General features: G+C 44.9%; 1 protein-coding gene and 1 long non-coding RNA gene across 2 annotated transcripts in view; one reads left to right on the forward strand and one right to left on the reverse strand.

The window, feature by feature from the left end:
- Positions 1-217: 217 nt before the first annotated feature.
- Positions 218-23,709, reverse strand: LOC115458771. The gene is made up of 3 exons (XR_003940148.1): positions 23,629-23,709; positions 6,859-6,865; positions 218-228 (listed from the first exon to the last, which is right to left on the reverse strand). It is a non-coding gene; the product is annotated as an uncharacterized LOC115458771 (long non-coding RNA).
- Positions 15,253-23,740, forward strand: part of LOC115458765 (threonine--tRNA ligase 2, cytoplasmic-like) — a 91,381-nt gene continuing 82,893 nt past the window's right edge. The window contains exon 1 of the mRNA XM_030188579.1: positions 15,253-15,529. Coding sequence (XP_030044439.1) covers positions 15,317-15,529 — 213 coding nt within the window. The 5' untranslated portion in view covers positions 15,253-15,316. The remainder of the gene's footprint in view (positions 15,530-23,740) is intronic.

The following is a 23,740-nucleotide window of genomic DNA, read 5'->3' on the forward strand; positions in this document are numbered from 1 at the left end:
TTAGCAATCCATCAATCACAAGGGACAGAGTTTCATTTCTCACTGACCTTTCTAACCTTTAGCTCGGCAAGCTAGACTTTCAAAATAATCTGAACCATCTGGCATTCCTTCTCTTTACTTGCAGAGTAAAAAATTGAACTTTTTAAACACCAGACTTTTAATATCATTTCTTTGTCCACTGCCTCATTCCCCCCTTTGAGACTAAAATCAGCTTATGCAGAGATAAGTCTCACTACTCAAACTCTGGGGATTATAGTGATCCTAACTGGGAATAGACTTATGAACCACCATTACCCTACTTGTTAAGGTCCGACGGCATACTGCCGAAGCACATGAGGCCAGGAAACAAAACAACAACCCTGCTAAAACTAAGACTATTAGGGAAATGAACAAGGGACGTATCCAGGAGGTCAATGACCACCACCAGGAGGTAAGGTCTAATCCTCCTCGGTAATCCTCCACATTAAGACTGGCCAACTGTAGGACTTTATCCATGGCATGCCTAACCACATGCGTCCTATTTATAACAATAGTACAGCACTCTGAAGAATTTAGCACTGTGCAGAGGCCACCCTGGGCTGCAAAGAGATAGTCAAGACCCATACGGTTATACCGAGAAACTATACTTAATTCATTAATTTGATCCTGCAATGCATTGACTACCACATTCAGCTCATGAACTAAAACATGGAGTAGAGACTGAAGTCTCCGGGTAGCCATACCTAGTTCAGTAATACCCGCTACCGGGCCCCCAATTGGAATCCAGGCCGTAGCAGAAAGGGCTACAAGTCTCTTTTTAGTCAGAGGATAAGTAGAGTTAATATACTGGAGGGCTAATTCAATCGCCTCATCCTCTGTGGCAACGGAGGAAGGTAAGGACAAGGCCTCTCGCTTAGAGCGGTGCGGGGATGGTGGTTTGAGAAGAGGAATAACTTTAGGAAAATAATTCAAGGTTACCAATACACAAAAATCATATGTGGGGGGAAGAATCATGTGGAGGACATTATCACAGAGCCAGTAATGACCAAGGAGAGGGCGACGAAAGTTCCCAATAAATGTAGGCACAGGATGGAGATTAGGATGCCCATAATGCGAGCCCCTATCCCAGGGGGAACGAAGAAGAAATGGAGACTTTGTACACCATAGGTGCCAATCCCCAATTGTAACAGACCGCTCATATGATGCAACCCCTTCATACCCCGGGGACTTATGAAAGTAGAAAATAGGATGGGACACTATAGTCTTCTCAGTAGTATAGTTAGGAGCCAGATAATCACCTTGGTCATAATCTGCAGGTACGGTAGTAGGGCACATAGGAGTACCTGGAGAAACTACCCACACAGGTTCCTCCTTCTCTGGAAGAACATTAGTATAGTTACAGGGAATGGGAAGAACAGTTGAGATGTCTCTTGTTAAACAAAACACTCCAGAAGCTGGATAGGGAGACGTAAAAACTGGCCTTAGAGAAGATTCAGAGGGGGAAGTAGCATTATAAAAGGACCACCAAGTATAATCCTGGCTCCAAGGGCCTGAACTCGAAAAGTAGGGAGGTATAAGAGCTGGGAGCTGCACAGGGACAGGAACAGCTGGGACATCTGTAGTATAAGGAGAAAATCGGGAACACACAATACAAGGGGAAGTAATCTTTGCCTGGCTAATTAGTTCCTGGACAGAGTGTAACCAAAGGTTGGAGCGAGTTGGGGTTTTAGGAACAAGGAGGCAAGGAGTAGAAAACAACAAAAGCATCCAAACTACTAACATTTTCTTTCTTCCTAATCTAAAACAAATACAGCAAACTAATTAAGCAATAATATTTCAACAGTCTGTGCTAATCACAGATTACTCTAATATAGTGTTCTCAGTCTTTGAGTTCTTATACCAGTTGGGATAGACCCTCAACTGACAAGGATCAAGCTTTCAAATTCCAAGAAAGCCAGAATCAGGACAAGAAAGAGTCTCAGTGTGAAGCCGAAGTTCAGCAGCTCCTGCAGTATGCAGTTGACCCTTCTTTTCAGCTAGTAGGTTCTTTGGTTCGGGTCAAGCGCAACTTCAATGGCTCCGCTGGATCACTTTCTGCTCTCCACTGTTTAGGCTCCGTCTGATCCGTGCTGGGCTCAGTCTGATCAGCAGACTTAATTCGAGACCAATGGACCCATGGAGTTATCCCTGCAACCTTCACAGCTGTAGGGGTAGAAAGCAAAACAGTAAAAGGTCCTTTCCATCGGGGCCCCAGAGGCTGGAGCCTCCAGTCTTTCACCCAAACTCTATCCCCTGGCAGGAAGGAATGTACCTGAGCCTGGAAGGGGACAGGGTTTATTTCTCTCACATAAGACTGAAGCTCAGAAATTATCCTGCCCAAGAGGGCTACCTGCTCCTGCACCTGGGCAGACCCTAAAATCCCTATGTCTCCCTTAATTCCCTGCAAAATGGCTGGGGGCTTCCCATACACAATTTCAAAGGGAGAGAGGGCTGTTCCTTTAGTTGGGGTGCATCGGAGGCGGAAGAGGGCTAGTGGCAGTGCCTGTGGCCATTTCAGTTGGGTTTCCTGACAAATCTTTGCTAGGCTATTTTTCAAGGTTCTGTTTGCCCGCTCAACCTGCCCTGAACTCTGGGGACGATAGGCACAATGCAATTTCCAGGTAATGCGCAATGCGCGGGACAGGGCCTGAAGTGTAGCTTCAACAAAGGCGGGACCATTATCTGAACCTATGGCAAGGGGCAGTCCATACCTGGGGATGACATCCCTAAGGAGGGCTCGAGCTACTTTTGTGGCTTTCTCAGTAACTGTAGGATATGCTTCCACCCACCCAGAAAAGGTACAGACCATGACCAAGAGGTATCGGAGCCTACCGCTCCTGGGCATTTCTGTGAAGTCTATAACTAGAGACTCAAAGGGTGTTAGTCCTCTAGACTGAACTCCTGGTGGAATACGGGGTCCCTGACGAGCATTATTCTGGGCACAGAGAGTACATCGGGCAGAAGCAGTGGCAACCAGACTATCCAATCCTTCCAGCACCACTACTCGACTGAGTAGGCGGGCTAGTGCTGTTTTCCCTAAGTGTGATAGGTCATGAGCTTGAGACACTACAGGCCAAGCTAGGTGGCGTGGCACCAGAACTCTGGTATCAGGGAGATGTAACCAGCCATCAGATCTCCTTACAGCACCTTCCTCTTGAGCCCATTTCTCTTCCATTTGGGTATACATAGGCGTCCATTCTTGCAGTCGAATTTGGAACAGGGGAGTCACAGTACTTGCTGGGGGTCCTCGAGCAGCTTCCTTGGCCACCCGATCAGCATGGCGGTTCCCTCGGGCCACTGGAGTATCTATCCTTTGGTGTCCCCTGCAGTGAATGACAGCTACCTTCTTAGCTGCCCAAACAGCCTCTAGCAGCTGAAGTATTTCAGGTCCATACTTAACAGGTTGGCCTGCAGCATTTATGAGTCCCTTTTCCTTATACAAAGCTCCATGAGCATGTAGAGTTGTGAAGGCATACTTGGAATCAGTATAAATGTTGGTCACCAGTCCTGCTGCTAACTCCAGAGCTCGTATGAGGGCCACAAGTTCTGCTTTCTGGGCTGAAGTTCCTTGGGGCAGGGCCCTTGCTTCTATCACCTTGTCTTCTGTCACCACAGCATAGCCTGCCAATCGCTTGGAGTTCTCCACATAACTGCTTCCATCTGTGAAATAAATTACATCTGGGTCCCTCCACGGAACATCTTTAAGATCTGGTCGACTGGAGTACACTACATCCATGGTTTGGATACAGTCATGATCCGGTGGTCCCTCAGATGCTGGCAAAAGAGTGGCGGGATTGAATGTAGCCACTGTTTCCAGGTGTATCCGTGGATTCTCACACAAGCTAGCTTGGTACTTAACCATACGGTTATTTGTAAACCAGTGGTTGCCCTTATATTCCATGAGGGTAAGAACTGCGTGGGGGACTTTAACAACCAGTTCTTGCCCCAAGGTCAGCTTATCAGCTTCCTGGACCAGTAAGGCTGTTGCTGCAATGGCCCTCATGCAGGCTGGCCATCCTTTAGCCACTCCATCCAGCTGTTTAGACAGGTATGCAACAGGCCTCTGCCAGGATCCCATCATCTGGGTCAGCACACCCAGAGCAACCCCCTGTCGCTCATGGACATACAGTGAGAAAGGTTTCTCCACATCAGGAAGGCCTAACGCAGGGGCTTGGAGTAGGGCTTTCTTTATGGCAATGAAGGATTGTTGAGCAGTAGGTCCCCATTCAAATGGTTCCTTTTCACCCCCCTTTGTGGCCTGGTAAAGGGGTTTCGCCATCAATGCAAAATTTGGAATCCAAATTCTGCAGAATCCGGCTGCTCCCAGAAATTCCCTAACTTCCCTTCTGGACTTGGGTTGGGGAATTGCAGCAACTGCTTGCTTCCTACTGACATCCAATCTCCGACTTCCCTGGGAAATACAAAAGCCCAGATACTTCACTTCTGACTGACAAAGTTGGGCCTTTGAGCGTGAGACCTTATAGCCTGCATCCAAGAGTAACTCCAGCAATTCTCTGGTAGCCTCAAAACACTCTTCCTGAGTCACTGCTGCAATCAGGAGGTCATCTACATACTGGAGTAAAACTCGCCTGGAAGGCTCAGATTTAAAAGTCTTAAGGTCTTGTCCTAGGGCTGTCCCAAAAATGGTGGGGGAATTCTTGAACCCCTGTGGCAGGCGGGTCCATGTATACTGAAGCTTCCTTCCTGTTACTGGGTTTTCCCATTGAAAGGCGAAAAGCAGTTGACTGGCGGGGGCCACCCGAATACAAAAGAAGGCATCTTTTAGGTCTAGTGTCGTGAAATGGGTAGCTCCAGAAGGTATCAATCCTAGCAAAACATATGGATTAGGCACTACAGGGTGTAATGAAATAGTGGATTTGTTGACCACTCGTAAGTCTTGGACTGGCCGGTAGTCCTCAGTCCCTGGCTTCTGAACTGGCAATAGTGGCGTATTCCATGGAGACTGACAAGGACGAATAATTCCATGGGATAACAGACGATTCAAATGTGCTTGAATCCCTTCCAGAGCCTTTCTGGGAATTGGGTATTGGCGAAGATGGATTGGCCGGGCACTTGGAAGTAAGTCTACATGGACAGGAGGAATATTTCGGGCCAACCCTGGGGGATTATCTTCTGCCCATACCCCACTGACCTGAAAGCTGTCCGCCAGGGGTAGGTCAACTTGGCCCTGCGACTGATGCAGCCGCCATTCTTCTTCAAGAGGGCAGCAGAAACTCAATATACCCTTAGGGCTGGATGTCGGGGGCCGAAAGGAGACCGAAGTCTGGCCATCAGAGTCAAAGGAAATTTGGGCCCTAAGCTTGGACAGCAGGTCTCGGCCTAACAAAGGGATTGGACAGTCTGGCATATACAGGAATTCATGAGTAACTGTGTGTGAGCCTAATTGGCATCTACGAGTCGTCAGAAAGGGCCTCCGGTTCTGCACCCCCGTGGCTCCCACCACTCGGACAGTTTTTCCAGACACAGGCGCTAATCGCTCCGTCACAACAGAATGTTCAGCTCCTGTATCAATCATGAATGGAATTGAGCGGCTCCCTATAGTTAACTTGACCATAGGTTCCTGGGAGCCCAGTTTGTAGGAACCCGGTCTGTCCTATTCGTCCCATTCTGCCATTTCGGCTATCCCAATGATGTCAGATTCAGGAGGCTCATATCTTCCCTCTCGAACTCGGCCTCGGCTTCCTCGATCTCCTGGTCCCCTTCTCAGTCCCTGGCGCCTCTGGGGGCATTCATCTTTCCAGTGCCCTCTTTCCTTACAGTAGGCACACTGATCCCTCTCCAATCTTGGTCTGGGATTCTCCCCCCTTGGCCGGGATTGATTGAAGGAATCTCGGGGCCTGGCTGGTGGTCCAGGGTCCCACTTTGGCTTCCCATTAGCTAGAGGTCGACCTCGGTTAAGGGTGGAATTAGTAATGGCTGCCGCTAAAAGGTCGGCCTTCTTCTGCATCTTCCGGTCAGCCTCTCGGCGCACCTCCTGATCTCTATTAATGAAAACCTTGGTTGCGATCTCAATTAGCTGGGTGGTATTCATCCCTGCGAATCCCTCCTGACGCTGCAACTTCTTCCGGATATCTGGCATACTCTGGGCCACCAATGCACTATTCACCATTCTCTGGTTTTCTAGTGCCTCAGGGTCAAATGGGGTGTATGTTCTGTAGGCTTCAATTAGTCGCTCTAAAAAGGCCCCAGGGGATTCAGTTGCCCCTTGGAGAATTTCAGAGACCTTTGCCAGATTAATGGGCCTCTTTATGCCTTTCCTCATACCTTCCAGCAAGTCCCGGCAATAGCCAGACAACAGTTCATAGTGCTGCCCATCATTTGGATCCCAAACTGGAGCTGCGCGAGGAAACCGAGCTCTAACCCATCCCTCTGGGTCCTGTGTCCCCCCGGGGACACGCTCTCGCGTGATGGCCTCAGCATTTTGCAAAATCTTCCGCCTCTCCTCAGTTGTGAAGAGGGTCAGGAGAAGTTGTTGACAATCAGTCCAGGTTGGGTTATGGGTGGCCATAATGCTAGCCACTAGGTCCACCACTGCCTGAGGCTTTTCAGTATAAGAGGGGTAATGCGTCTTCCAATTCAGGAGATCGGTGGTTGTGAAGGGTACATACTGGTAGGCCTGTGCCTGTATAACCTGACCCTCATTATTAGGATCCGGTCGAGTGATGGTTACCTGTCGGAGTGGCAGAACTCTCGAGGAGGTGGGAATGGAACCTGAGGTAGAGCTAGGAGCTACCCTCCTATCATGCTCAAAAGTGATTACAGCAGGTCTAACCCATTCAGTGGAGGTATGTTGAACCCCTGAGGGATGGGGAGGGGTACTCATAGACTGAGAGGTGGTCACAGGTGATTCAGTCCATTGAAAAGGATGCCGGGCCCCTAATGAGTGGGGAGGGGTATTAGAGGGAGAGGCTGGGCTGTCAGGAGTTGAGGAGTCAGGGAGTGGAGCCCAAAGCGGGTCTTCGGAGGTTAACAGGGAAGGATGTGGCAGAGGAGGGTAGAGACTGGCTGAAAAGTCCAACCTAGGATGTGACGGGGTTTGCACAGAAGAGGAGCTATCCGGAGAAGCCTGTGCTGGAGAAGCTTGGGCTGGGCGGCGTGGATCTCTGGGGGTGGCACGGAACCCCAACAATGGGCCATAAGGTGGTGGCTCAAGATCTGAGGGGTCATCAGAGAGTATGGGTTTCTCAGGCAGGGTAGGGGCGGAAGCCACCGATTGGGTGGTAGGCTTCCTGGGGCTCTTTCCCTCTTCCAGTTTAGATTTTCTAATCTTTCTTTGAGCATGGCCTAACATGAATTTTACTGGGGATCCCATATAAGTTTTCAACCAAGAGGGAGGGTCAGTCACAAGGCTGTCCCAGGAATCTATATAGGGGAGTTGTTCAGAATATTCTGGTTCTCCTACAATTATGCTGTAGACCTTCCGGATTACTTCAATATCTAAGCTGCCACTAGAGGGCCACCCCACTCCCATAGATGGCCACTCAACTTCACACAAGGTTCTTAGAGTACTTGAGCTTAAAGTCTGTCCATAGTCATTAATTAAAAATCCTTTCTTGAAGTTCTTAAGCATACAGTCTAGGGGAGTATCAATTTGTCTAGACGATTTCCCTCCCATAATGCTTACAGTTACAACACACAAAAGGGAAGGAGTTTTTGGATTTGTGGTAAGGGGTCCACAGATCCGAGACACAAGGTAGACAGACAACAATCGCTTCCTTCGGTCACTGGCCAATTGAACTCGCGTTAATTGGAAACGCAGTTATAAGAAGTCCGCACTCATTTAGCATTCACGCATCACACATTCATTCAGTACAGAAAATCCCACCCAACAATTTCAGATTTCTCAGATACAGATAAGCTTAAGCGGTTTCGCTTCTAATCTCCACTAGACTAGAAGGTACTAGGGCCTTCGCTGAGAGTTGATCAGACTCTCCTTCCCCCAATTTTTGAGGGGCTGGTTTACAGTTTCCTAGCTAGGACTACAATACAGAATACAGAATACATACCCGGCGAATGTTCCTCAGTCAGTTGGGTGCTGGGATTAATGCAGGATTCAGGATCCCACTGCTGCCACCAAGAATTGTTGCAGGAATGGATGCATGAATTTGTGGTACTTCAGGAGTCAAACAGCACACCAGAATGAGAGAGAAATCTTCTTTATTTGCCAGCAAACAAAGTAGAACATCAGCATTAAGTCTCTTCTTCGCTTTCTCAGCTCTCTGTGTCTTTGTGGCTTCTGTCTCAGCTGCTTCTCTTCTTATGCTGTCTTCTCCTTCTTCTGTCTGTTCCTTTTGTCCTTCTTTTGTCTGTTCCTTCTGACGTAAGCTGCTTCTACTCCCACTTAAATACAATTCTATCTAGCCTAGCCTAGCCCCCCTTACTCTCCAATTGGTTAAGGAATAGATTGATTACCTTGCCTCAACCAATCAGCTCTATACAAATATCAGTTACATAGGTTTGATATTTCTCAAACTGACCTATGACCTGGGGGCCCCTCAAGCTAGACAATTGGGCTCCAGAACTCCTACATGTTATTATGATTAATTTCTCATATTCCTAGTACTAACTGCTAACTAAACTCTGGCATTCATTAAAGGGGTCAAGGGCCAGTCTTACTTAATGGCATAGCTTGTTATTACTTCCAGGACCATTCCTACATTTTACCTATAATTAATCAAGGAGAAGAGAGCTGACTAGTCCTGACCTCTTTTCACCTATCAGCTCCATACATCAAATCAGCCAGAACTGCAGATAAGTCAAACCACATGCTTGACCTCTTAAACAGCAGACAAAGGCTCACTTTAAATATGTAACACTGGATTGAAAGGATATTCTACATATTAATTACACAGAAAAACATATTCTAAAATAAACAGAATCAGTATTCCTTATAAGCCATATCTACATATTAAGAACTTCTAAAATCTAACTCATTTATATCTAGAATTATTTAGAATCTAACTAAACAGCATTTCAGCCTAATCCTTTTAAATTGCCTGCAATATACCTTGTTCATAATAGGATACATATGTGTTTGCATTAGCAATCCATCAATCACAAGGGACAGAGTTTCATTTCTCACTGACCTTTCTAACCTTTAGCTCGGCAAGCTAGACTTTCAAAATAATCTGAACCATCTGGCATTCCTTCTCTTTACTTGCAGAGTAAAAAATTGAACTTTTTAAACACCAGACTTTTAATATCATTTCTTTGTCCACTGCCTCACTGGTAAAGACCATTTGGATGTACAGTGTTCAGTTCAGTTCAAAAATAATAGAACAAAGGTTTATTTTTGAACCGAACACTGATGGAGGCACACATTGAAACATGGACCGTGTAGAGTCCTTCCTATCAGTGGATGGTTGTCTGATATCCAAATAAAGTAGATACTTTAACAACCAGCTTCCAAAATTTGGGCTCGGGTGACTCGGGTTGGTGTCGGCATCATTCTCCTCGCTTGTGGCTTTGGGCATCTTCTCTCCCAGTCCCCACTGCTCCCCCCCCGATTCAGTGCATCTCTGTGCTTGCTTTTTTTGCCTCTTCTGTTCTTTTGCCTTGATTAATTTTTTTTAAGCAGTGCTGGCATGTCAGCAGGAACAGGCTGCTTCAGCCAATCCCGGGGGCCTTCCTTCAGCCCTAGGTGGGGGGAGGGGAATAGGCTGAAGGAAGGCCCCTGTGACTGGAAATGAACTAAAGCTTGAATCTCTCCTATATGATGTGCAGATGTTATAGTGAGAAGAAATGCTGTTTTCCAAGTTAAGTATCTGAAATCAGCAGATGACAAAGGTTCTAAAGGAGCTTTGGTAAGTTGATTGACGTAGAGGGGCATAATTGAAAGGGGCGCCCAAGTTTTCCTGAGGACATCCTCGCAGGACATCCCGGTGAAGGGGCGGGGAAACCCGTATTATCGAAACAAGATGGGCGTCCATCTTTCGTTTCGATAATACGGTTGGGGACGCCCAAATCTGGAAATTTAGGTTGACCTTAGAGATGGTCATCCCTAGACTTGGTCGTTTCTGATTTTCAGCGATAATGGAAACTGAGGACGCCCATCTCAGAAATGACCACATCCAAGCCCTTTGGTCATGGGAGGAGCCAGCATTCATAGTGCACTGGTCCCCCTGACATGCCAGGACACCAACTGGGCACCCTAGGGGGCACTGCAGTGGACTTCAGAAATTGCTCCCAGGTGAATAGCTCCCTTACCGTGTGTGCTGAGCCCCCCCAAAACCCACTACCCATAACTGTACACCACTACCAAAGCCCTTATGGGTGAAGGGGGGCACCTACATGTGGGTACAGTGGGTTTCTGGTGGGTTTTGGAGGGCTCCCATTTACCACCACAACTGTAACAGGTAGGGGGGGATGGGCCTGGGTCTGCCTGTCTGAAGCGCACTGCACCCACTAAAACTGCTCCAGGGACTTGCATACTGCTGTGATGGACCTGAGTATGACATTTGAGGCTGGCAAAAAATATTTTGAAAAACCTTTTTTGAGGGTGGGAGGGGGTTAGTGACTACTGGGGAAGTAAGGGGAGGTCATCCCCGATTCCCTCCGGTGGTCATCTGGTCAGTTCGGGCACCTTTTCGTGGCTTGGTCGTAACAAAAAAAGGACCAAGCAAAGTCGTCCAAGTGCTCATCGAGGACACCCATGTGTTAGGCACGCCCAAGTCCCGCCTTTGCTACGCCTCCGACACGCCCCCGGGAACTTTGGTCGTCCCCGCGATGGAAAGCATTTGGGGATGCCCAAAATTGGCTTTCGATTATGCCAATTTGGGCGACCCTGAGAGAAGGACGCCCATCTTTTGATTTGTCGAAAGATGAGCATCCTTCCCTTTCGAAAATAAGCCTGACAGTGATTTTGCCACCTCATCCTAAATTTTTACCTAAAGTAGTTTCACGATTTCATATTAATCAATCCATAATTTTACCACTACTACAACTACTACTATTTAGCATTTCTATAGCGCTACAAAGCGTACGCAGCGCTGCACAAACATAGAAGAAAGACAGTCCCTGCTCAAAGAGCTTACAATCTAGTAGACAAAAAATAAAGCAAACAAATCAATGTGTAGAGGAAAGAGGAGAGGAGGGTAGGTGGAGGTGAGTGGATACAAGTGGCTACGAGTCAAAAGCAATGTTAAAGAGGTGGGCTTTCAATCTAGATTTAAAGATGGTCAAGGATGGGGCAAGACGTTGGGGCTCAGGAAGTCTATTCCAGGCATAGGGTGCAGCAAGACAGAAGGAGCGAAGTCTGGAGTTGGCAGTAGCGGAGAAGGGAACAAATAAGAAGGATTTATCCAGGGAACGGAGTGCACGGGAAGGGGTGTAGGGACGGACGAGTGTGGAGAGATACTGGGGAGCAGCAGAGTGAGTACATTTATAGGTTAGTAGAAGAAGTTTGAACAGGATGCGAAAACGGATAGGGAGCTAGTGAAGCGACTTGAGGAGAGGGGTAGTATGAGTAAAGTGACACTGGCAGAAGACGAGACGGGCAGCAGAGTTTTGAACCGACTGGAGAGGGGAGAGGTGACTAAGTGGGAGGCCAGCAAGAAGCAGATTGCAGTAGTCTAAACGAGAGGTGACAAGGGTGTGGATGAGGGTTTTGGTAGAGTGCTCAGAAAGAAAGGGGCGGATTTTACGGATGTTATAAGGAAAGAAACGACAGGTCTTGGCGATCTGCTGGATATGAGCAGAGAAGGAGAGAGAAGAGTCAAAGATGACCCCAAGGTTTCGAGCTGAGGAGACAGGGAGAATGAGAGAGCCATCAACAGAAATAGAAAACGGGGGGGAGTGGGGAGGTGGGTTTGGGGGGGAAAATGAGAAGCTCGGTTTTGGTCATATTTAATTTCGGGTGGCATTGAGACATCCAGACAGCAATGTCAGACAAGCACGCTGAAACTTTGGTTTGGATGCAAGGTGAGATATCAGGGGTAGAAAGGTAGATTTGGGAGTCTTCAGCATAGAGATGGTAGGAAAAGCCATGGGATGAGATTAATGAACCAAGGGAAGAAGTGTAGATAGAAAAGAGGAGGGGACCAAGAACAGAACCCTGAGGTACGCCAACAGGCAGAGGGATAGAAGTAGAAGAGGATCCACCAGAGTGAACACTAAAGGTGCGGAGGGAGAGGTAGGAAGAGAACCAGGAAAGGACAGAGCCCTGGAATCTAAGTGAGGACAGGGTATCGAGAAGTATGCTGTGATCGACAGTGTCAAAAGCAGCGGAAAGATCAAGAAGAATGAGGATGGAATATTGACCTCTGGATTTAGCCAGTAATAGGTCATTGGAGACTTTAGTAAGCGCAGTTTCGGTTGAGTGGAGAGGGTGAAAACCAGGGTCCTTCCCTTTCGAAAATAAGCCTGACAGTGATTTTGCCACATCATCCTAAATTTTTACCTAAAGTAGTTTCACCATTTCATATTAATCAATCCATAATTTTACCAGTTTTCTATCCACCACCTCATCGCTCAATCGAGCAACAACAGCTGAACACATTAGATTGTGTAAGAGCAATTTATCTTCGACGTACTGCTTCTCCACAGAGACCCTCTCAATTGTTTTTATCTGTTCATCCAGACCAATCTTGCCCAGTTAGTAAGGGTACCATATCTCACTGGATTGAGAATTGTATACGTTTTTGCTACCAGATTGATAGTTCGCACAGTTTGGATAACATCCCATGTCACAGCTCACAGACTTCGAGCGATGGCGGCCTCCGGCTCATCTGCATCAGACTACCACAATGGACATTTGCAGAGCAGTTACATAGATAGAGCAGTTACATGGACATCTGGGGCTCTTCAGCTTGGAGAAAAGACAGCTGAGGTTTAAAAAATCATGAGTGGAGTGAAATGGGTAGACGTGAAGCGTCTGTTTACGCTTTCCAAAAATACTAGGACTAGGGGGCAAAGTAGTAAATTTAAAACGAGTCAGAGAACATTTTTCTTCACTCAACGTGTAATTCAACTCTGGAATTCATTGCCAAAAAATATGGTAAAGGCGGTTAGCTTAGCAGAGTTTAAAAAAGGGTTGGAAGGCGTCCTAAAGGAAAAGTCCATAGACCATTATTAAATTATATAAGCCACATTAAATTATTAAATTATATGTAAGCTGCATTGAGTCTGCAAAAAGGTGGGAAAATGTGGGATACAAATGTAATAAATAAATAAATAAATAGGGCTTGGGGAAAATCCACTATTTCTGGGATAAGCAACATAAAATTTTTTGTACTTTTTGGGGCATCTTGCCAGGTATTTGCGACCTGGATTGGTCACTGTTGGAGACAGTGACATAGCCAAGCCACCCAGTAGTAGCATACCTATGATGTGGCTGGTAGGGATCCCCAAGCCCCACCAGCCAAAAACTCCCAACTGTCCCTCCTGCATACCTTGTAAATAGCAGATCTTCGCCTGCCGTGAGCAGTTACTGATACATACTGTTTGCACCGGCCTCATAGCCTTCCCTCTGATGTATTCCCAGCGCTGCGGAAACAGGAAGTTGCATCAGAGGGAAGGCTGTGGGGCCAACATGAGCAGTGTGTATTAGCTGCTGCCGGTGAAAATCTGCTATTTAAAAGGTATGCGGAGGAGGGGGGATGTTTGAGAGACCATATCGCATGCAGACGAGAAAGGGAGAGACCAAATCACGTGTGGGACAGGGCGGAGTGCTTCTGCCCACCCATCTTGGGCCCAGACCCACCCACAGAGAGGGGGGCAGGGGGGACAAAATTCCCCGGGCCTCCAAGGGGGGCCCGGTGCCGCAGTCCCCGATCTCACCTGCTCTCAGCTCCGTCGACCGTCCACCACCAGACCGGGCCCCCTGCATTGAAATCATCACAGCGCCTCACCTGTCACCTCGCTCCGTGACTGAAAACGCAGCCAGCAGCGGCAGATTGGATTCATCTCCCTTCGGGCCTTCCCTCCCTGTCCCGCCCTCGTCTGATGTAACTTCCGCGAGGGCGGGACACAGGGAGGGAAGGCCTGAAGGGAGGGGAATCCGATCTGCTACAGCGCATTCAGTCAAGGAGCGAGGTGACAGGTGAGGCGCTGTGATGATTTCAATGCTGGGGCCCAGCCCGGTGGCGGATGGAGGGGGATCAGGTGGGGACTGCAGCGACCTGGGGGGGGGGGGTGGTGATGACCTCAGGGCCAGGGACCCAGGGGCGGCCTTGCCCCGGGCCCGGCCCAGTCTCTCGGCGGCCCTAGCTATGCCCCTGGTAGGAAACAGGATGCTGGGCTTGATGGACTTTTGGTCTGTCCCAGCATGGCAATACTTATGTACTTATGACACTACTTAGATACTGATTCGGCTGCTGATTCTACTTTCGGTCAAGAAGTATTGGCTTCCAGCTTATAAATCGACAACTGCCTCCTCATCCAGTCACAGGTATTAGACACAGTATCTTTATATATATATATATATATATATATATATATATATATATATAATGTATTTTTTTTTTGTCTACTACCTGTGCATAGCTTGGGAGTCTTCATCTGTGTGGCTGCAAGGTCTTTGTGTCCATGGAAAAATAAAAATAAGAATTCCTTACCTGTAACGGTAGTTCTCCGTGGATTGAGGATCTTCTAGCCACACAGTCCCTCCCTGCTGTTGATTGCTATTCATTAAACTGAGTAAGGGGTATTGGTTTGGACGTTTGGTACTATATATACTTGGTACTTAGGTGGGAAATTGGGATGACAACTTCATCTGTGCAGCTGGAAGATCTTCTATCCAGGATAACTACCGTTACAGGTAAGGCACTCTTATTTTAGGTCTTGCTGACTTTGTGGGTTTGTTCGTCTTTTTTGCCTTTGTTGGACTCCAGAGTCCTAAGCACACATGACAGGGCGCCCAGAAGAGAACTCGCCTCTGATTGGCTACAGGCGCGATCAGGACCCAGAAGAAGGCGGGAGAAGAGTGCGAACTCAGCTGCTGATTGACTATAGGCAACCAGGAAGTAGAAGCAAAGGCGGGCGTGGCGGCAGGCCAAGTGCAAATTTAACAGTTAAGCGTTCTTTGCCGGTGGTGATGATAATGCTATGCAGTGCTAGAATGAATCAATGAAGAGGAGAAAAAGAATACTTTTTCGACTGTACTTGTGTTTACAGCACTTAAAGCTAGTAATACTGTGAGAGTTTCATTCTTTTCCCTTTTAGCCATTGACACCCCCCACTCCATGCGTCCTGCTGCAGTTCTGTAAATCAATCCCAGTGAGGGATCTGCTGCCGCCCCCTCTTTTCTCTGCTCCGCCTCTTCAGTCCCCAGCCCGGGATCATGGCAGCAGAGATCACTTCTCGTCTGGCTTCCCAGGAGGAAGAAATCGGCTTTCTAGCCCGGGAAATCAGCCGCTTGAAGGACTTGGAGGTGTCGGTGAGCAGCTCCGAGCTGGACGACCTGAAAAACGAGAATGAGAAGCTGCGTTACCGCATCGTGCACCTGCGCCGTAGCCTGAGAGCCGAGGAAGAGAGGGGAGCCACCGGCTGTACTGTGAGCAAATACCGGATCCTTCTGCACGTTTTGCCTGTTGGATCCGGGATAGAAGAGAAGGAAAGGGCATGCATGCATGTAGATCGGATGCTTTGCTGTGAATGTTTTCTTATGTAGTGCATCATTGCAGACTGCCTTTATTCTTTCATCATCCATGGGGAACAGAGGAGTAAAACATGTGCTGTTACTGTATAATATTTCAGGGCATTGAGCTGGTACCACTGTTCCCGAATACTCCGTTTGTTACGTTCGAGGACACTAATATCAAATGAGCGTTAAATAATTAATATATGTGTCTCCATGCAAGTATAGTTTTAGTACTGTTATTCCACAGAATGACATGTAGGTAAACACTTTTTTTTCCCCTTGTGGTAGACCAGAGCAAGAATGGCTTTCGCATAATTGTAATGGAAAAATATCGCATAGGCCTTTATAAAGATTGAAGCTAAATTAAAATAAATCGCGTTAAGCCAACACATCCGGTATTTGGTCTTAAGATATTGCCAAGTAAGCATTATAAGAGCATGAGAATAACCATACTGGGTCTGTTCCATCTAGGTCAGTAGCCTGCTTCCAACCAAGGAGGTTTAATAGACAGGAGTGGAAGTGATCCTGTAGTCCACTGTAAGCAAGGAAGCCAATTTGGTTAATCTCCGTTTCCACTCTCCCGCGCAGCCGTCATCTGTAGTACACTCAAAACAAAGCAAGCAAACCTAGGAGCAGCTTCATCCACGTTGTCGTTCTTTATTGTTGGTTCATCTGTAATAAGTCTAAAGCTGTTTCATTTGGATAGGCAGTGCCTTAAATGGTGGAGGACTAAAGATTTTTTTTAACTAGTTGGACAGCTTTAAAATTGTTATAGCTGGTAGAAACAGCAATTTTAAACTCTCTATTTTGTGCTCATTTTTCTATACTAAAACTAAATAAATAAATAAATACACTGTGTACAATACAGATGGCCAAACTTCAGTGAGGATATCCTGTTTTCTGATGGGAGTAACTAGCGAGTGGCCTAGTGGTTAGGGTGGTGGACTTTGGTCCTGAGGAACTGAGTTCAATTCCCACTTCAGGCACAGGCAGCTCCTTGTGACTCTGGGCAAGTCACTTAACCCTCCATTGCCCCATGTAAGCCGCATTGAGCCAGCCATGAGTGGGAAAGCGCGGGGTACAAATGTAACAAAAATAAATAAAAATAAATTTGCTGATGACACAAAGTTATTAACTCGCGACAGGATTGTGAAAAATTACAGAAGGTCCTTACGAGACTGGGAGACTGGGCGGCTAAATGGCAGATGACGTTTAATGTTAGCAAGTGCAAGGTGATGCATGTGGGAAAAAAAGAACCCAAATTATAGCTACTTCATGCAAGGTTCCACGTTAGGAGTTACGGACCAAGAAAGGGATCTGGGTGTCGTCATCGATAATACACTGAAACCTGCTCAGAGTACTGCTGCGGCTAGGAAAGTGAATAGAATGTTGGGTATTATTAGGAAAGGTATGGAAAACAGGTGTGAGGATGTTATAATTCTGTTGTATTGCTCCATGGTGCAACCGCACCTTGAGTATTGTGTTCAATTCTGGTCGCCGCATCTCAAGAAAGATATAGTAGAATTGGAAAAGGTGCAGCGAAGGGCGACTAAAATAATAGCGGGGATGGGATGACTTCCCTATGAAGAAAGACTAAGGAGGCTAGGGCTTTTCAGCTTGGAGAAGAGACGGCTGAGGGGAGACATGATAGAGGTATATAAAATAATGAGTGGAGTGGAACAGGTGGATGTGAAGCATCTGTTCACGCTTTCCAAAAATACTAGGACTAGGGGATATGCGATGAAACTACAGTGTAGTAAATTTAAAACAAATCAGAGAAAATTTTTCTTCACCCAACGAGTAATTAAACTCTGGAATTCGTTGCCGGAGAACGTGGTGAAGGCAGTTAGCTTGGCAGAGTTTAAAAAGAGGTTAGATGGTTTTCTAAAGGACAAGTCCATAAACCACTAAAAAATGGACTTGTGAAAAATCCACAATTCCAGAAATAACATGTATAGAATGTTTGTACGTTTGGGAAGCTTGCCAGGTGCCCTTGGCCTGGATTGGCCGCTGTCGTGGACAGGATGCTGGGCTCGATGGACCCTTGGTCTTTTCCCAGTGTGGCATTACTTATGTACTTAATCTGCCTTGGGAAGCCTGGTGTTATAAAGAAGTACCTGTATACAATATGTAAGCCGCATTGAGTGGGAAGCGCGGGGTACAAATGTAATAAAATAAATGATGGAATATATTGAAATTAAATGGAAGTAAAATTAAACTCTCCTTTCATTGGGGCACATGGAATCACATCTTCATCTGTTTTGTAGAAGTTTACCTTTTAGATACACAAATGGATTATTCTGTTTTGAACATGTTGCAGGGGCAAGTGGTTTTGTAAGTCAAAAATAAATATTTTGTTTGATGCAGATCTTTTTTTTTTTTTTACATAAATGGGCTATAAGCCCCCAGTGCAGCCCATTGGTTTTCTTATATTTTGTTCTTGTGATAACTTATACTGTGCCAAAACAAAACTCTTCTCTATCTGGTCGATAATAAAAGGAGTTCATTGAGAACACTGTCCACCCTAAAAGGTTGTTTTGTGGCTGTACATGAAGAATTATGACATTGAATAAATCAATGTATGTTTGTGTCACTAGGCATACAGTACATAATGAAAGACTCCAGAAGAAATTTGGAGAGTCATGGGATATGAGGTAGTGTCCTACTGTGGATTAAAAACTGGTTAAAAGAAAGTAGGGTTGAATGGTCAGTATTCTCAATGGAGAAGGGTAGATAGTGGGGTTTATAAATTATCTAGAGATGGGAGTAACTAGTGAGGTAATTAAATTTGCTGATGACTCAAAGTTATTCAAAGTTGTTAAATCGCGAGAGGATTGTGGAAAACGTACAAGAGGACCTTATGAGACTAGGAGACTGGGCGTCTAAATGGCAGATGACGTTTAATATGAGCAAATGCAAAGTGATGCATGTGGGAAAGAAGAACCTGAATTATAGCTACGTAATGCAAGGTTCCATATTAAGAGTCACCGACCGGGAAAGGGATCTAGGCTTCGACATTGATGATACATTGAAACTCTCTGCTCAGTGTGCTGCGGTGGCTAAGAAGGCAAATAGAATGTTAGCTATTATTAGGAAAGGAATGGAAAACAAAACTGAGGATGTTATAATGACCTCGTATTGCTCCATGGTGCGACCACACCTCAAATATTGTGTTCAATTCTGGTCACCGCACTCAAAAAAGATATAGTGGAATTAGAAAAGGTGCAGCATAAAATGTACTTTTTTGGGATCGTGCCAGGTATTTGACCTGGATTGGCCACTGTTGGAAACAGGATGCTGGGCTTGATGAACATTTGGTCTGTCCCAGTATGGCAATACTTATCCTAAGTTTATATAATCCTTTCAAGAAATCCAGTTAATCTTTTAACTTATTAGTGGAGAATAACCACAGAGGCATGGTATGGTCACATTTTCAATATGGTAATACTAGGGCCCAGCTAAGGAACAGCCAGGTTATTTTGAGTTAGTCTTCACTGAACCAAACTTGCTTTCCTTGTGCCGTCACTATCCATCAGGTAGGCAGTGTCTCAAAAGGGGGAGGATAAAGGATTTTGTTTGTTTCTTTTTTAACATTTTATGTCACACATTTTCCCAAGTAAAGTTGGGTTCAGTGTAACTTACATTTGAAAATACAGTGAGACAGAATAATAGAATTCAGTGTTATCTTGGGAGCAAATAGATGGATATGTCTGAAATATTAATAAAGTTGAGATTAGCATATCTACCCAACTGGGCATTTAAAAAGTTTGTCCTTTAATGATACCATATGTTCAGAAATCCATAGCCATTAGTATAGGCAGTTATTCAAAGATTATCACATGCACACACCAGAACAGGCATCCATCACATTGCAAAAGTAAACAACTTCTACAGAGTACATCCAAAATTTAATTTCCTTATTTCTGTCTTCCAAAATTCCAGACAGTAGATGTATAGATCCATATATTGCACAAGCCGGCATGTTTGAAAATATAGTGAGATTAATAAAAATGCTACCAGCAATAAAGAACGACAACTTTGATGCAGCAGCTCATAGGTTTACTTGCTTTGTTTGGAGTGTACAGGGATGATGGCTGCATGAGAAACTTAGATTGACCTAATTGGTTTCAACATTTTGATGTCACTTAATCTCCTGTCTTTTAAGCCTCTTTGCTTCCAACAGTGGCCAATCCAGGTCACAAGTATCTGACAGAATCCCAGATAGTAGCAAGGATCATGCTATTCATCCCAGGCACAAGCAGTGGCTTTCCTCATGTCTATCTCCATAGCAGACTATGGACTTTTCCTCCAGGAATTGTCCAAACCTTTTTTAACACCCAGCTAAGCTAACCGCTGTTACCACATCATGTTATTTGTGTTATTTCCACACAGAATCAATACCACATATTCACTCTAGCTTACCCCCTGTTTGATGAATGGATTTAGACTTCGCTAGTTGCTGTCAGGCCAATGCTGCTCCAAAAAGAAGTCAGATTTTAAAACAGAAATTTCACTGTAGCAATATTTCTGACGTTAGCTCCAGTTGAATAGAAATTTCTCACCCCTGCCCAGAGAGAGATCCTTGCCCCCCCCCCCCCCCCCCCCCCCCCACCACACACACTTCTTGATGAGACATGTTTCTTCATGGTACATGTTTCCAGTCCCTCTGCTGGGCTGGAGACCACCTCTCTTCACATTGTTCAGCTCTTTGTCACTCTCCCACTCCTCTTCTCTCATTCTGGCAAATTAGAGGAAAAAAACCTCAACAGACTCCATTCTTTTAGGCACAAAGCTAGTGAATTCAAGGAGCACTTGCTGTTGTCATAGGCAAAAAACCTCCATAGACTAACTTTTACAGTCCATATATTAAATACGAAATCTTGTCAGGATGCACAGTGTCTTCCCTCTGTCCACGGCTGACAGTGGCCAAAGTTTCGTGAACTTCCTCGACGGTGGCCAAAGGTTTGTGAACTTAGGGTCCGTGGCAGGTATAGTTCACTGCTGCGGCTATCCGGGTCAACTCTTCACTGAACACTGACGAGCTGAACTGGGTAGCCGTAGCAGTGAACTATACCTGCCATGGACCCTGAGTAAGTTCACGTCTCACCACCTCCCTTAATTCACACCTTCTTGTGGAGTGGAGGAGTAGCCTAGTGGTTAGTGCAGTGGACTTTGATCCTGGGGAACTGAGTTGCAAAAACCTCAGGCGGTATATCAAGTCTCATTTCCCTTCCCTTTCCCTTATTACCTTTTTGTAAATTATTTTGCATGGGTAGTTTTTCCTGTTTGTTTTTGCATGGATAAAAGAGAGAGGGAGGCAGTTAAACAATATTTTTATGTACTTGAAGTATCATTTTGGAGCATCTACTAAATTGGAAAGACTTCTGTTTCTTAGGTAAAATACAGGGGTGCTTTTACTGAAGTTTTGGGCTTAGTGCATGGTTAAGTGCAAAGCCTGTGTATTAACTGTTGGGAGGCCTTTGTGCCTATATAGGTATTGTACTGAAAAACTCTGTACCATGCAGTATGTGTGCTGACAGCACAGATGCACTTACCACTGCCTAAATATCTATACCGAAATAGTATGCAAACTGCAATGCATAGTCCCTGCCCATTCTCCACCCATGTCCTGCCCTAACAGACTGTACAGTTAGCATGTGAATTAGTGCAGCTGCCATGCCAGTATGCTACACTTACCAGGTGCTGCAGTTCACTAAAAGAACCCCATAGTTACAGCGTATTGATTGAGAAATATTTTGATGGTATGTGAATATACACAGAAAAGTTACACTATGGAGTAGATTCAAGAAAGTGCGGGAAAAATATGGGCGCTATGAGTCAATTATATAATGGCAATTATGCACAGAATTGCTGTTAAAGAGTAGAGCATGAGTTGTCATGTGTGTGCCTCACTTTAAGCGTGATCACTTCCCCTTGTCAAAGACTGGTGTGAATGTTGCGCCCAAAGTTGGCAGTTGCGTGCGTAAGTTATAGAATGCTATCACTTATGTGTAAAACTGCAAGACACGCCCCTGCTCCACCCATGTGCATGTCTCCTTTGTAGTTGTGCACTATGACATTTAGGTGTTATTCTATTCCGATGCTTCTATTCCGCCTATAACAAAATCTTCAAAGTGGTTCACAAGAAAGATAAATATCCTAACTAGATATGATAAATGTTTCCAATTTGGTTAGATTTCAAAATAATAATCTTCTAACTTATATTCAGCAAGTATAACTAATTCTACTTTTCTTTTAACAAGGAGGAAAAGGCTTCAGATGCTTGGCTGATCTTTGTGAGCTCTTCAGTCTGAACTTGCAGTGCAAGCTTCCTCATTAGCCAGAAAACCTCCTCTGCTTCAAAGTTTTTTTTTTCTATTTTATTTCATATTAATATTTTTTGCTACTTTTTTTTTCTTGTGCAATCTAATCATTTGTGTTGTTGTTATAGAACCTCTCTTACAGGCAGTAAGGACACTTAAAGCATTTATCTTAGTTTAAATTCTCTTAATCATTGGTTTGCTCAACAGAGCGTCTCTGTTTCACCGCTTGCTTCTTCAGGAGATAAACCATTCGGCATAGATTCTTTGTGTGCCTAAACCGATAATCCCGGGACACAAAGAATCTATGCCAAATGGTTTGTCTCCTGAAGAAGCAAGCGGTGAAACGGAAACGCTCTGTTGAGCAAACCAGTGACTAAAAGAATAAAGATAAATGCTTTGTGTCCTTACTGCCTGTTATAGAGGTTCTATAAGAACACCACAAATGATTAGATATTAATATGAAATCAAACAGAAATAATTTTGAAGAAGAGGAGGTTGTTTGGCTAATGAGGAAGCTTGCATGGCAAGTTCAGACTGAAGAACTCACAAAGAATAGCCGAGCATCTGAAGCCTTTTCCTTCTTGTTAAAAGTAGAATTATACTTGCCGAATGGAGGATTCTCAAAAGCAAGTACTCAGCTATTTAATTGATATAAAAATAATAATCTTGCAAAGTGAACAAATAAGACTTTAAAACTTTACAAAATAGAGTATAATTAGATATTAAGCGTATAGATATTGGTATATTGTTCCATTTTTTTTGGACCCTGAAATGAAAAAGAATGTTCCCAAATAGATTTCACTTTCATTTTCTTTATAGAAGGAGTATCAAGTGTCAACTTTTTTGAACTTCTCAATTGTTATAAACAGCCCCCAGGTAACCTGAGAACCTATACCAAAAAGGACTTACAAAATCAGATTGGTGAAGCAAGTCTTAATCAATTTATTATTTCAAAAATATATTCTTGCAAGAATGGGTGTCTCTGAAAGCAAGCAGGCACACATTTTCTTAAGGTTTACAGATTATATACCCTTTCTTTCTTGATTACATTTAAGTGTCTGCCCCTAAGTTTCTCGTTGGATATAGATCACATTTACCCCCCCCCCCCCCCAATACATCATTGCTAATTATATGACAGCCCTTTTTGAAAAATTTCCATCGACCAAGCCTGAGCCTCTGTCCATTGTTAGTTCTTCTGCTCGGTTTGCATTTTCTTCTCTGCAGACTTCTATGTGAGAGTTCTGCCTTAGCCGTCTCGCACATGGAATGTTTCACCTCCCCCCTAACCCCCCTTCCTTCTTCTCCCTTTGTTTATAGTTTCACAGCTATCTTGCAGATGCTGAATCATGGTTTCATGCCTGGCTATAACTGTCCTTGAAGCTTTCCTGTGTCTCAGCAGTTTGAGCTTCTTACCCCCCACCCCCACCTTTTTCTCTCTCTCCTGTCAGCTCTTTATCATTTTGCAAAGTCTCTTTAGAAACACAGTTCCTTTTGTTAAAGCTATAATGTGGTGATCTCTACTAGCAAGGGCCTAAACTATATATTCTATCTTTGCAATTTATGTTAAATGAAAAAGCAATATATTTACACATTTCTCACATCAATTGCCCTCTTAAACCTTGAGATGGTAATAATTGCCCTACCATAACAGAGTTCATAGTATAAATGCATTTATACATTTCTATAAACTTACCACCTAAGTGTAGTTATGTACATAACTACAAATTAATACCAATTCTCACCAATTAATACCATTTAAGGACTATTATTCTATAACTTGTGCCCCCAAATTTGCATGCTA

Source organism: Microcaecilia unicolor, chromosome 1 (genome assembly GCF_901765095.1).
Source record: "Microcaecilia unicolor chromosome 1, aMicUni1.1, whole genome shotgun sequence".
Lineage (NCBI taxonomy): Eukaryota > Metazoa > Chordata > Amphibia > Gymnophiona > Siphonopidae > Microcaecilia > Microcaecilia unicolor.